Raw genomic sequence first — 15,516 nt, 5'->3', positions numbered from 1 at the left:
GAGGAAAGAAATTCATACAAGGTTGGAACTATTGCATAAATGACAATTTTCAGTTTTGGTTGAACAATACCTTTAACTGCTTTCTCAGCAATAGTGCCTTTATAAATAAAAATAAATAAAAAGTTTGCAAGTATCAAATAATGTTTTATCCTAATTAATGTTTAATTTTTTTAATCCTAATTGAGAATTAACAGATCGTAGCTGTACTAATATTCCAGGGACATGGATTCTGCAGAATCCATAAATTCACTCCCTCCTTACTGAGGGGATTGGGGTAAAACATTGTTTGTTTTTTCCTAACTTATGACAATGTTAGAAAAAAAATCATGCAAATCGGGCATACAATCACAAATTTGGCTGAGACCAATGGAGACCAAGACACCAAATGGCTGAACAGTTCAGTTTTATTTTGAGTTTACTTCTTCTTGGACACGCCCACAGTACGACCGCGACGACCAGTAGTCTTGGTGTGCTGACCACGCACACGCAAACTAAAGAAAAAAAAGACAGTCAGTAAGTAAAACAATTATATCACATTTAAGGATTGGTCATAAGTATTTTGAAACTTATATTTGAGTTGACCATTAAAGATATCATGACCTTTACAGATAATTATTAAAAGTAATTTAAAAAAAGCACCCTGTGCCAAACATCACTGGACCTGATTGCATCTGTTTCCAACGAAATCATGGCTATTGTAACAAGTGTTGCATGTATACAAGTCACTGTATCTCTGATCACATAAATAATTTCCTCAGTTCTTCATTTTCCTAAAATCAATGACATCAACTGTACTGCAGGAAAATATTTGCAGTGAAACTCACCCCCAGAAGTGACGGAGACCACGGTGAGCCCTGATCTTCTTCAGCCTCTCCAGATCTTCTCGGAGTTTGTTGTCCAGACCGTTAGCAAGAACCTTGGGAAAACCACAACATTAACATAATTTTCAAAATACCTGAGGTGTCACATTCCACGGACAGGAATCCATGAACTGCATTATTAGACCGTTTTCTAAGGCCACACAATGTATTGAAATTAGGGCTGGGTGATATGGCATAAAAAAAATAAAAAAAAATTCCCTCAAAAAATCTGATTTACGATTTTAATCGATCCCCTCCCCTCCTTAATCAATCTGCAGATGACAGAAATTGTTCAAAACTAGTTTTAACTTTATGTTTTGATTTTCCCTTCTGGGTTTTGATCTGGATTTCCCCCTTGGGAAAAAAAATTGCTTGACAAATTTCACAAATTCAATTAAATTCTTGTGACTTGATTCTGATCCTCTGATATCGATTCCTTTGGATAAATATTAGGTACAGTAGATACGTTAATGTGGTATGTAGATTGATAGGAAGGAAAACTGATCAATCGATTTTATTACATTTCGGTAAGTTGAACTGTATCTTTCAAATTACCTATTGATCATTCGTGTTTATTTACTATTAACTAGTAGTAAAGAGTAACAGATGATCGGTTCACATGCCGCTTGAACTGAGATCTGTCAGCGATCAGTCACGTCACATTTACAAGCGCCAAAACGGTGTTTATTGTTTGAATTTTTTAATTAAATTGACAGAATCTGAGAGCTGAGAATCTGTTTAATATCAATAGTAACCTTCTCTGTCTTGCCTGTTGGTGTCAGTGTCCTCTCTTTGCTTCGCAATTTTTCTCTGCGTGAGAAAATGGATGTGTGGCGTGAGAGCATGTAAAAAGTGACAATTGCGTGAGTCTCACAGTGAATTCAGGCAGTTTGTAAATGTTTTTGGCAGGTGTGCTAATGCTGCCGCAGTCTTGTTCATTTGCCATGTTTGTGTATCTCTATGGCAAACACTGAGCCCGTTCGGAACTATGGGAACCCAGAGGGGAGCGTTGGCGGATGTTAAAGAAAACTGATTTTCATTCAAACAAGTCGACGTAAACTACACATTCGAGTTAATTGATCAAAATCAATTTAATCGCCCAGCCCTAAATGAAATAATTTAAAAACCACAATATAGCATAGTGTTATAGTGAATTCAAAGGCTGCGATTCAGTTAAATTAATAAATGCGCTGCTGATTTAATATACAGTAGTCAACATTTGAAGTGGATCATAACCTTTCATCAAAGTGATACATGAATTTAACAATACGTGCGCCTCTGCTCTGTTAAAAGTAATTTACATGTGTGGAGTGTGCACCATTTCATCAGATTTGTTACAAATCATTTATAAACCTACGCCAATATGTTTCTATATGCAATTTGTTAATCGCGATTTCAAAATAAAAGTTTAAACCCTTGCTCTGAGTTTTGTTTTGATGTCCACATATTCCTGTTCAAGCAATTACAGTGGCTGAAGCTTTTCAATCGTGAAGTGGCCAAATGTTAAAGATCAAGTGAAAATTAAAAAAATGTTGTTTGGCCAATATTAAACAAGTAGCTGATGATGTACGTGTAACAAAAACAAAATCACCAGGCTGTTGGCACCCTCTGCAGGTATTTGTTATAATACAAATTATATATATTATTAGGGTTCTATAAAACCATATAATTACTTGCTTTTGATACTTTATTTGAACCAAATAGTATTGCCTAATTTTTATGTTTTTAGTGATTTTAAAGGCTTGGGTCTATTTTTATTACCACACAAAAATATGATTACCCGATTAATCAAAATAATCAACCGATTACCAAAATAATCGTTAGTGACAGCCCTAATTGTGATGATTATTAGTAGGGCTGCCCCCTTAATAGTTTACTTAACGTTAGTCAACGAGAAAAGGCTTAGTCGACCAAACTTCAATTAGTTTGTTGCAGGAAGAAAAATAAAATAAAAAATTATCTACAAGAAGTGGCAAAGTCACATCTGTGACGGACGGGGCATTTCCCAAAAGCATCATTAGCCATCTATGGTCGCAAGTTCTGTTGAATTGTTTTGGTAACGACAGAACTTGCGATCATAGCTGGATTTGGGAAACGCACCCGATCCTTACGATCGATCGGTCCATGTGCATGTGACAGCATGTCTGGCAGGGAAATCCTTCAACCATTCAATTTTATTTATATATATATATAAAAATAAAAAAACGTTTCTGGAAATTACCACCACCAATTTTTTTCTTTGTGATTTATCGCAAAAACCTGGTGGGACTGATAAATGTGCACCATTGTTAGGCGCATATCCAAATGTTCGTGCAGAGTGTGGAAGCTAAATTAGTGCAGCGCTTACAACGTTACATTTAACTTAAAGGGATGGTTCGCAGTAATTTAAACCTAGGGTCCTTTGCACCATGACCTCGAGCCAAACCTCTAACTTTAATAATGTTCGACCAAGGGAAAAAAAGCTTCTGGGGTGTTTGGCTCGAGGTCATGGTGCAAAGGACCCTAGGTTGAAATTACTCCGAACCATCCCTTTAACGTACATTTCTCTCTAATAGACACATCCACTATACTGGAGATTACAAGCCTGCATCAATATCTTTGCAGCCAATAGACTCAGATAACACTGGTTTATTAATGAATTATTAAAATGTTATGCCAGTCTCTTGAAGACTTGAACTCCAAACTCTGGAGGGCACGAAATACCTCATTTTGCAGTCAGATATGCACTGACACAAGCCTTTATCACACCCAAAAGCACAAAAAAGGCATTCCAATCATACCTGACTGTATTTTCCATCTTTAATGTCCTTCTGTCTGTTCAGGAACCAGTCAGGGATTTTGTACTGGCGAGGATTCTGCATAATGGTCACCACCCTTTCAACCTGTTCAACAAATAGAGCAAATTGGTTTTGTTACAATCATGTTATTTGCAGTCAATTGCGGTAAATCCCTATGCTTAAAAAAGTGCATTACACACATTTAGGTCATTCTGTGTTAAATTTCGGAAACTTCCCCGGCACAAATTTTTGATTTTGTTAATATTTTCCTGAAGACAGACAAATATAGTGATAAGAGCTAAAATATTAAATGTTGTGAATGTATACTGACTGAGGAATCCACTATTTTGTCTAGGGGGTCAAAACGAAAATTTTCACCTGATATTATCCCCCTGTAATTTGGCTCCAAATCTCATGTGAAAATTTTAATTTTGACCCCCCTCTACAAAATAGTGGATTACTCTGTAAATAGTAGGGGTGGACAAAAAAAATCGATTCACATATGAATCGCGATTCAAACGTTACCGATTCAAAATTGATTCATAGAATTCCAAAAATCGATTCTTGTTGTTGTTTTTATATATATATATATATATATTTTTTTGGTATTGTCCTGAAATGAGTTTAGCTTGCCATTCCCATAGATGGCGCTGCATCGAATTCACACTTACGCCTGCACACTCTTGTCATAGCCAAAAGAAGAAGTGCAGCAGAAGCTTCTTATACTGTCTATGAGCAGAAGCGGAGCAGAAGGAAGGCTGGCTGGCTGTGTGGCGTGTCTGTTTTTATTTCGGCTCCCATGTTAACAGGTTAGAGCTTGCACACAGCCTGCATGACACGCGCATCTCAGGTGTGGCCCGAGTCGTGCGGAAAACGCGTGCATGCTAGAAATAGAACCAACGCCAATTTTTCTCGCGACACGCAAGCGTGTTCCCAGATAGCAAAAAATATACGCACGGCTTCTTTTTGCCGCCGGCCCTAAGCTGTCGGCTATAGGTGCGTCCCGCTGGCGGGGATGAAACGTTTGCCGTCGAATACGTCACTCCCATTTCTTGCGAGATGCCGCCGGCGGGCCGACTGCTTCATTTTCTTTGGCGGTTGCCTCCGTCTAATGGACCGCGGCCGGCTGGCGGCAAGCCGCTTTGAAATACAAGGATTTCTACTCTAAAATCGACCAGCAGTCATGGCTATGTTTGGCATGTTGGGAGTTAGAATGGAAGTGGAACTGACAGCATTTTAACTACTTTTCACATTTGAAGCGATTATAAAATCATAATAGCCGATATGTGAATTATATCAAATATTAGTTTGTTTTTTTGCTCCAAAGCCATTAGGGTTTATAACATATTCTTGACTCTTGATTCCATAAGGTAAAGTTTAGGAAATTACATTTAAATTACTTTGAAACTCTGAAGCGATACAGTAGCCTATAGGCTATATGTAAAATATATCGAATTATTTTATGCACTTAGGTGAAAATTGTTTACATTTCTTTGATTTATGCACAATGGAGACATGCACCAATAAACCAAAAATGGATATTTGTTTGGTTTGAGCAATCATTATTCTTGATAAACTGCATGCTATAAATATTAAATATTATATATAGCCAGAATAAGCGGCGGCAGATCGCTCGAAAATAGCGCTTGCCTCCGGCGGGCCGCCTTCAATATAAAGGCGGCGGAACGGTGAAGAACGAAGGCGGTAGGAAGGCAAGCGTGGTGCGCCGGCGGTGCGCCGTCCAACGTGTTTGCGATGTCGCCGTTCTGCCGCTTCTACTGCCGCCGGAGCACCGGCGGTGGTCCGCTGACTCATTGCTATCCGGGTTGGAAGCGTTTCCAGGCAAAATAGAATGTTTATATGTCATTTTGACACGAATATTCATATTAATAAATTACATTTTGATGTTTGAAAGTCTAGGTTTTGACATAAATGCAGATATAATGTAGGCTTATTGTATTTTTTTTATTATCGATTTTCAAAAATTGCACCTGTCAATAAGCTCAGCTTATGGGGATGAATGAAACATCGTGTAAGTTGTGTTTGGGGATTTGTCCATTAACATATAACATTTTATGAACGCGATTCAAAAGATCCGAGTCAGTAAAATATCTGAACTTCCCATTACAAAGAAGCTGAAAATGTACAGTATTTGTGACGTGGTAACATGATTCACATTTTAAACATTATTTTACAACATGTGCAAATATATTTCACATGAGCTCCACATTATAACCTATAGTAACATGTTTTCCACATGTGCCACATGCTCCATTATGTTCACATGTGGTGACATGTTGTTCACATGTGGTGACATGTTCACATGAGAACACATGTGATCATATGAGGTCACATGTGGAAAACATGTGATAACATGTGAAATTCATGTGTTTTTTCTGTAAGGGAATACAGAACGAAATATTCTGTAGCCTATTTTGCCGTCAATAGCCTACTCCTTAAACTACATTTAGCAGTATTGTTTGTTTGATCTGACTACAGCACTTTAAAGCTAAATGTAAAAAAAAAAAAAAAAAAAAAAAAAAAAATGTATTTAAGTTTTAATTTAAACTTGAATTAAATGTATTCGAAAGCTGGCCAAAGCTTGGCACTTTGCACTGTTTAGTTGCAAAAGTTTGTATGAAGACAAAGTAATATCAAACTTCATTTAATTTGTTATTCTTTTGTTATAAATTTGTTAAATTTATTTTCTTTTAAATTGTATGTCTACTGCAATCACACAGGAAAAAGTCAACTACATTTACATACTGTGAATCGTTTTTTGAATCGAGAATCGTTTTTGAATCGAAAATCGATTTTGAATCGAATCTTGAGACTAAAAATCGGTATCGAATCGTGAAATTTTCTGAATCGTGCACCCCTAGTAAATAGCCTAAATCTTAAATGTCATGGATGTATTTCTTCTTTTTTTATGCATTTCTTTCACCAGACAAAACATTTTCACCAACAAAAAGTTTTTCAAGTGAAAGGTTTTGAAATAAACGGCTAGTTTGAAATCTTTGGCAGTTCTAAATATATTTATATTTTGACATCAATTTATTTAATTTTCAACTAAAATGGTAATTCAGTGACAAATTTTGCGTGAACAGGCTATAACTTCCCTTGTGATATCCCATAACTTGAGCTTCTATAGAATTCTGTCTGAGGTTTGTTTCTATGACAAGCTCTCTGTAAGCAAGACCACTGACTTCATCGCCCATTCCATGTCTATGTAATAGCATGTGATGATTATGTAGCTTTCCCTTGCACTCAGGGTCACATTAAGACTATCAGAGACCCCTGGGCTTTACCTCTTGCAGGGCTTGAATTTCGGCGCGGGATTGCGGGTATTGCGCATAATTTTAATAATTCCCGCAGGTCTCCCACTTATAATGCGGGAAATTCCCGCAAACATTGATTCACTTTAGCCTGTAGGTTGTATTAGTAAATTAATCCACACAGATTATAAAATCAAATCAGTCATTTTAAAACTGTCTGCGAGACGCAATTTCTCAAACAGCATGAGTGATTCAGCGGTGCTGCGTCTTCTATCTCTCGTCTCTCAAAATGGGTTGCACAAAGCAATCGTTAAGCGCGCTGCAGACGGCGATAATACACTCTCGCGTTTCGGGAGTCGGGATAGACGGAGTTGTCACTTGCATAATCGGGCCAGGCCAGCATTGCATCATGAGTAACTAAAGTTTACCATTTGCACGTCTTTTTAAGTCTTACCAGTTTAAGCATTCATGCGATTTTAAACTCTTCGGTACGTGCGTCTGAGAGATGTTTCTCTGCACACATACATAGAGTAAAGCCGCCTCACAAACAGCTCGCGGGTAACAAAAGTTATTTTTCGTGGATTATATCGCTTTAACAGTCAAAAACATGCGAAAATTATGTCAATTTCGGTCTTGGTGAGTATCCTCCAAACACAGTCGGTTATGTCTTAAATAAGCATAAATCGCACAAGACCGTATAATGAACACAGGATCCGTGCACTAGCTCTTAAAGGGACAGCAGCCATATGTGTCTGTCATTAATTTGGTTGTCAAAACAACAAAACAGCTTTCATTTTAAGGAATCAGGATTAATCGCCTATGTATTTAATTTAGTCAGGACTAAAATACTACCCAGTGTTATTTTACATTTGATTACTTTATTCAGTCTCTGTATTTCTGAATACTAGACCTAATTAGACCTAAGCAAAACTTCTCTTTATTTCTCTTTATTGGTATCTTTATTCTATTGTATTTATTTGTGCTACTTTTTTCAATTTAATTCAAATATTGAAATCAAGCTTCCTTGTGTTGTGTAAATTCTTAAGAACAAAATTACCCCATTGTAAAAATGCGATGAGTGAGCATACATTTAGGCGAGATAAATGTAATAATAAAAAAAAAAGTCTAAACTCCCCCCTCAAATTAAAAATTCCCCCCCATAAGAATCACCTAAGGGGGGATTTCCCCCCCATTTTCCAAAATGAAATTCAGGCCCTGTCTTGAGGGGCCCTTCATCCACTAGAACTATTATGTACATTCACTCAATCTTTTTAATCACAAAGCAGAAGTTAACAGCCTTTTATTTTACAGGAATAAATGCCATGAACAAAACGTTCTAACCTATAGGTCTGTCATTTAAAAAAATACACAAATATCACTGCATGGACTACATATTGGCACAGTCCGAACTACAGTAGTCAACATTTGAAGTGGATCAAAACCTTTCAACAAAGTTCAAAAGCCCCAATAGACTGCGCTTTCTTTTTCCTTTTGTTCAGTTTTGGACTGCTGTCTTTAACTGAAAGCGAAGCACACATCCAATGTGCAATTCTTATGCGAGTTGCTAGAAGCGGCCCGTCTTGACACTTCGAGCAGGATTTTAAACATGCATTCAAAGCAAAGCCATAAAATGTAATTTTAAAGTGACAGACAAGTTAAAGTGATAATAATTGCTACCACAGAAACCTAAAATTCTCGGGCCAGCAGCATGTGTCCAAAATTCAATCTTAACTGTTCTATTTCATCAGAAACGATCTGAAAACAGGGCTTTAAGTGTAAAACACCGAACTTGTCCTTTAAGCTTCCGTTTTTTCCCAGCTAAAATGAAGGTTATCATTGGTTTTATAACTTCTTATCCATAGTCTTATTGACAATACAATTATATATTTCTTTTTTACCGTGTTTGGGATACATCACAAAGCAATGTCAACTGTACCAAATATTAGAACGTTCTCCGTTGACTTAAGCCAGTTGCCTTTACAATTGTTGCTAGTCAGACTGTATGAACATGATCCCAGCTGTAAGCCATGTCACACAGTGGGATCTCATTTGTCATTAATGTCAGACTGTACAGCAGTTAAAACTCATTAAAAAGGACTCACAAGAAGACTCGTCCAGAGTTTTACGTTAATCCATGACACATTCGTTGACTATGAGCTGCATATGCAGGATTGAAATGTTGGTTAGCAAAGAAAAACAATCTCTTGATTTTGATCATGGCTTAAAAAAAAAGTGTGGAGCAAGTGGTGGTTTGTTGTTCTTGCACCAACTACATCAGATTCTGCACTCGTATTGGTTTTTGATTTGATGGTCATCATAGAAGCCACACTGCAGGACTAAGCCCCAAAACTTCTGACACTGCCAGAATTTGCAAATCATGTCTCAGATGGGCAAATCGTACAGTGTGCACCCAGTTTTAGAATTTCAATAATTATTAAATTTTTATGGAAAAAATAACAGTAAACAATTAATGTAACAGTCATATGGCTGATTTGTGTGTTGTTGGTAAAAAAGGTATCTCTATTTAAATACTATTTATATATGGATTTATATGTTTTTGTAACTTCACTAAAACATTTAAAAAAGTTAAAGCAAGAAACATTTAACACTAATCTACAAACTCACCTCGTCATCAGTGAGTTCTCCAGCCCGCTTGCTCAGATCAATGTCAGCTTTCCTCAGGACCACATGGGCATAACGCCTTCCAACACCCTGTGGAGGAGTAAATGAACAACACGGAGGCTTGAGAACGTCAACTTCACTGGCATTGCAAAGCGAAATGATTTAAGTTGAATTCACTCACCTTGATGGCAGTGATGGCAAATGCGATTTTGCGTCTTCCGTCAATGTTCGTGTTGAGAACACGAAGGATGTGCTGGAACTTCTCTGGAATGACGAGCGACTAAGAGAAAACAGAGTCACCGTGTGCGACAAATAACGTTACCGTTTAAAAGTCACATTTGATGAATTTGACGCAAGTAGACGGAACTGTAGTTTAGAACGCTAGTGTAAAGGCGTAACGTTGCTGTACAGCTAACGTTAGCTTACTGACTAGAAATATAGAAACATGCATCTCTCTGGTTTAAAGTAAACATAACATTTTAATTTTACAAAAATGTTAGTGTTCAATTTCTGCATGAACCTTCAAAATACTGTGGTAATACCATGGTATTTTCTTTTATAAACTTAAACCGGCGCGGACTGAACACGGGCTTACTTTCATAACTCACTTAAACGTTAACTCTATACTGTAAGCCTAAAATATCAATTTATATACGTTCTACATGCATACAAAACACTTAATGTTGAATCATTACTAACATAAACACAAAATTACGGACGATGTTACTAGATTTCATAGAAAATCTTGAGGATTTAATTTCACACTCACCATCTTGTTCGCTGGTTCCGCGCAAAGAGGAAGTGGTCACGATCTCGCGATAATTTGTCCACTCGCCATGCGAACTTTGACAGGAACAGATTCCGTCACAATGTACATGTCCGATGGGCAGATGCTATACAAAACAATACTTTAAACCGATAAAGTTTGAACGTATAAAACGCAGTTATTGCTGTTTTTGAATGTTTTAGCATATATTTGTAAGAGCAATTACTCTTTTGTAAATAGATTTATTATGATTTTACAGGGTGTCATTTTTGGGGGAATTAATGACTGGAGGGACTGAAATACTGAACGGACCTGTAGTTTTTGTGAACTACATACGCCATGGCGGAGACGCTGATCACTGGAGCTGTTCATATAAACACACCCGTTGATTCCATGAGCGGTGCGATGGCGTATTTACAGGATAAGGTGATGACTTTCTTTTATACTATAGCAGCATCCGTGATATTTTTCACTGAGTATGTTACACTTTTTACCCGTAAGCGCGTAGCTCTGTTAACAGCATCAGAGCTGAATCTAATAGAGATAACACAGACATGGCATGCGGTTTTTTATCAATCATATTTATTATAATTCCTTTGAATGTTGTTTTACTGATCGCGACTGTTATTGGCCTATGCAGGTCTTTATTTCAGACAATATCTGAAGATTTTAAATGTCATATCCTGTAGATCATGTGACAGTGCAGTGATGTGTACAAACCCCACACAATAACGCTCTGGAATCTCAGATGTTAAAATTGAAACAAGTTGGCATGACAGACTACAGAACACAACAGGAAATACTGTCATTCTGTGCACTGTTCTTTAAAGTTATTTATCACTGATTATTGTCTTATTTTCTGCCTTTTTTCTTTGATATGTGTAGTATATTTACTATAGCCTATAATTATACACTACTCGTGGCATTTGTGTTCCTAATATGTAAAAATGACCTTTACATTTTTTTGAACATGCCGACAAAACTTAAGTAACTTTGTTTTTATTTTTGAACACTTTTTGTACAGCTTGTATCATGATTGAGTTCTTTTGAAATATAAAAAAAAAGCATATTAAGTAAAATAATGCACTTTAAATATACTGGTGAAGGCATTATGAGGACTAGCAAATAAACTAGCAATATACATTATATTCAGTATTATTTATAGTAGTTTAATATAAGTTAAGCTTTAGCCTAAAAACTTGCGCTTACATAGCCGTGTTTCTCTCGTGCAATTTGGAAGCAAACAAATAAGTATTTGACAAGGCCAAATTGTTATGACAAGGCGACTGTGGGTCAGAGTATCTCTGAAACAGCAAGGTTTGTTGGCTGCTTCCTGTCAGCAGTGGTGAGAATTTACCAACAGTGGTCCAAGGAGGTAGCCTACAAATCTTGACGCACCCTAGCGGCAGCAAATTTTATTTTGCAGCCAGGGTGGTTTAGCAACTCTCCGTTGGCTTTCGAGTAGGGTTGGGCATCGAGAACCGGTTCCAACTGGGAACCGTTTAAAAAATAACGATGCCATTGGAATCGTTTAGAAAATTTGTTTTCGATTCCGATCATCGGTTCCAAACGCGCAAGTTTTGGTTTCCATAGTGGCCACTGGATTTCCGGAAGTGCTTGCCGCGCCCGCTTGTTCTGTTGCAGGCATGGAGCACGGTAAGCGGCGCTCAAAAGTGTGGCTTTATTTCACCTTAAAAAAGCCTGGGTCGGCAGAGTGCAACACATGTGACAAACTTATTTCTTGCACGGGCGGATGCACTACAAATATGACTAAACACCTAACGTTACGCCTGCATGGTGTACAAAATGTACAAGGAGTGTAGCGTGTTCGACATATGTCCACTGTCTCTGAGCGCTGGTCCACTGTCTCGTCCTCCTCAGGCAACCCTGCGCGACCAACGTTAGTAACGTTGCCAGGATCGAGTGCAAAATAATTAATCTGTAATGTTTGTTATTTTGAATAGAAATCATCACTCATAAAGCGTCATTCACGTCTCCTCCGGTTTATTTGTGTTCACATACATGCAATAACCAGCATCCGCCAGGGCTCTTAATCCAATGGTGCGCATATTTGGAGAAATAATGATTTATCATCACATGTTTGTAAAATGATTCGCGTCAGTTTATGATATCAGCGCTCTCTCATTCGCTGTACAGCTGTCAATCATCTCACGTGGACCAACGTGATATGATTTTTTTTTTTTTTTATGAATAGAGAATGTTTATAGTATATGTGCTAAGCAAGGTAGCTATTAGCTGCATATAAAATGCTAAATATAACATATTTCAACATCTTTTTTTTTTTACTTAAAACCATTTTAAACCGCGACCGGAATATGATACAAATCAATGGTGTTTTAAAGTGAGCTTTTATACAATGAGTTAGTTATGTCCAGAGAGTCCAGACCAGGGTGCAAGTTCTGCATAAATCAGTTTTTTGGTCTGGTGCAGAGGCATTCCTAATTTTCTCCCACGTGGGCTGCAGCTCCCAAAACTAAAACTAAATCAAAATAAAATTTTCCTCTGTGAAATGAGCCTGTGACAGGTTTTGACTCCACCCCTCAAAGAATCGGAATCGAGAATCGAAAAGAACCGAAATCGAAATGAAGAATCGGAATCGGAATCAGAATCGTTCAAATCAAAACGATGCCCAACCCTACTTTCGAGCTGGAAAAAACAAACTTTAGTCAGGCCAATCACATTGTGTATAGAGTCGGCGGGCGGGCTTAACATAATGACGACAGAGTTGCGACGGTTCCGCGTGAATTCCCTTCTACTTGAAAACAAAGAATGGCTGCTGCTGCTGGCGAACAGCGGTCTTTCGAATCGGCTTTGGCTGCAACTCTGGAAGACTAGGAGTTAAGCTTTTCTTTGAGAAAAGAACAAAGAACGGCACTTAAGTCATTCTTAAAAAAGGAAGATGTGTTCGTAGTTTTGCCGACCAGATACGGCAAAAGTTTAATCTATCAACTAGCTCCGCATGTGGGAAAACGCTCTGGTTGGTTGTAGCGCTATCCTATTGCGTGCAAAGGGAATTTGAAAGACAATCGTTTATCCTGCCCCTCGGATTGAGCCCTGCCAATGTTGAGTTCCCAGACCCAACATCTTGATGTGGGTCTGGCTTGCCAGGCTACCAAGGAGGGACAACACACAAACCGGCAACAGGGTGTTGGGCACTCAAGGCTCATCGATGCACAGGGCAACAAAGGTTATCCGGTCTGGTCTGATGCAACAGAAGGTCTACTGTGGCACAAGTCACACAACATTTTAATGATGTTATGGGATGAATGTGTCAACATACAGTCCATCACACTCTGTTCTGTATGTGGCTGCGTAGGTGCAGACCAAGCAATCAGAGTGCCTATGATACCCGTCCATTGTCGAAAGCACCTGCAATGATTGCTTGCAAATGAAGCAGTGGAAGTGGCCTCTTTCAGCAGGATAATGCACCCTGCCACACTGCACATAATATTCAGATATGGTTTGAGGAACACGATGAAGAGTTCAATGTGTTGCCCTGACCTGCAAATTCCCCAGATCTCAATCCAATTGAGCATCTGTGGGATGTGCTGGACCAACAAGTTTGTTCCACTGTGGCTCCACCTTGAAACCCACAGGACTTGAAGCATCTCCTGCTAACGTCTTGGTGCTAGAGACCACAGGACACCTTCAGAGGTCCATGCTTTGGCAGGTTGGTTTTGTTTTGACAGGTGTTTTTATATATATATATATATATATATATATATATATATATATATATATATATATATATATATATATATATACTCACCTAAAGGATTATTAGGAACACCTGTTCAATTTCTCATTAATGCAATTATCTAATCAACCAATCACATGGCAGTTGCTTCAATGCATTTAGGGGTGTGGTCCTGGTCAAGACAATCTCCTGAACTCCAAACTGAATGTCAGAATGGGAAACAAAGGTGATTTAAGCAATTTTGAGCGTGGCATGGTTGTTGGTGCCAGACGGGCCGGTCTGAGTATTTCACAATCTGCTCAGTTACTGGGATTTTCACGCACAACCATTTCTAGGGTTTACAAAGAATGGTGTGAAAAGGGAAAAACATCCAGTATGCGGCAGTCCTGTGGGCTAAAATGCCTTGTTGATGCTAGAGGTCAGAGGAGAATGGGCCGACTGATTCAAGCTGATAGAAGAGCAACTTTGACTGAAATAACCACTCGTTACAACCGAGGTATGCAGCAAAGCATTTGTGAAGCCACAACACGCACAACCTTGAGGCGGATGGGCTACAACAGCAGAAGACCCCACCGGGTACCACTCATCTCCACTACAAATAGGAAAAAGAGGCTACACCAAAATTGGACAGGTGAAGACTGGAAAAATGTTGCCTTGTCTGATGAGTCTCGATTTCTGTTGAGACATTCAGATGGTAGAGTCAGAATTTGGCGTAAACAGAATGAGAACATGGATCCACCATGCCTTGTTACCACTGCGCAGGCTGGTGGTGGTGGTGTAATGGTGTGGGGGATGTTTTCTTGGCACACTTTAGGCCCTTTAGTGCCAATTGGGCATCATTTAAATGCCACGGCCTACCTGAGCATTGTTTCTGACCATGTCCATCCCTTTATGACCACCATGTACCCATCCTCTGATGGCTACTTCCAGCAGGATAATGCACCATGTCACAAAGCTCGAATCATTTCAAATTGGTTTCTTGAACATGACAATGAGTTCACTGTACTAAAATGGCCCCCACAGTCACCAGATCTCAACCCGATAGAGCATCTTTGGGATGTGGTGGAACGGGAGCTTCGTGCCCTGGATGTGCATCCCACAAATCTCCATCAACTGCAAGATGCTATCCTATCAATATGGGCCAACATTTCTAAAGAATGCTTTCAGCACCTTGTTGAATCAATACCACGTAGAATTAAGGCAGTTCTGAAGGCGAAAGGGGGTCAAACACAGTATTAGTATGGTGTTCCTAATAATCCTTTAGGTGAGTGTGTATATATATTAGGGGTGTCGCAATATACCGGTGTTGACGATAATCGTGATATTCAAAGCATGAAATATCGACATCGTGTTAATTTAGAGTGTGACAATATACCGGTATTGGCGATAACCACAATGTTTAAAATGAATAGGACTCTTATGATAACATGACACGTAAATACTCCAGCGCCAGTACCTGGTTGACCTCTCAGGTGGCAGTATTGCACCCGCTGACACC

General features: G+C 38.6%; 2 protein-coding genes across 2 annotated transcripts in view; one reads left to right on the top strand and one right to left on the bottom strand.

The window, feature by feature from the left end:
* Positions 1–386: 386 nt before the first annotated feature.
* Positions 387–10,345, bottom strand: rps18 (ribosomal protein S18). The gene is made up of 6 exons (XM_082186831.1): positions 10,304–10,345; positions 9,716–9,814; positions 9,538–9,624; positions 3,641–3,742; positions 825–916; positions 387–491 (listed from the first exon to the last, which is right to left on the bottom strand). Exons 1-6 carry the CDS (start codon positions 10,304–10,306, stop codon positions 416–418), a joined length of 459 nt encoding a protein of 152 aa, XP_082042957.1. The 5' UTR covers positions 10,307–10,345; the 3' UTR covers positions 387–415.
* A 133-nt stretch (positions 10,346–10,478) lies between these two features.
* Positions 10,479–15,516, top strand: part of vps52 (VPS52 subunit of GARP complex) — a 57,436-nt gene continuing 52,398 nt past the window's right edge. Inside the window, exon 1 of the mRNA XM_082186722.1 lies at positions 10,479–10,726. Within this exon, the coding sequence (XP_082042848.1) occupies positions 10,640–10,726 (87 nt within the window). The 5' untranslated portion in view covers positions 10,479–10,639. The remainder of the gene's footprint in view (positions 10,727–15,516) is intronic.

Source organism: Leuciscus leuciscus (genome assembly GCF_965113295.1).
Source record: "Leuciscus leuciscus genome assembly, chromosome: 12".
Lineage (NCBI taxonomy): Eukaryota > Metazoa > Chordata > Actinopteri > Cypriniformes > Leuciscidae > Leuciscus > Leuciscus leuciscus.
Note: the sequence above shows the minus strand (reverse complement) of the source record. Positions and strands in the feature narration are given on the sequence as shown.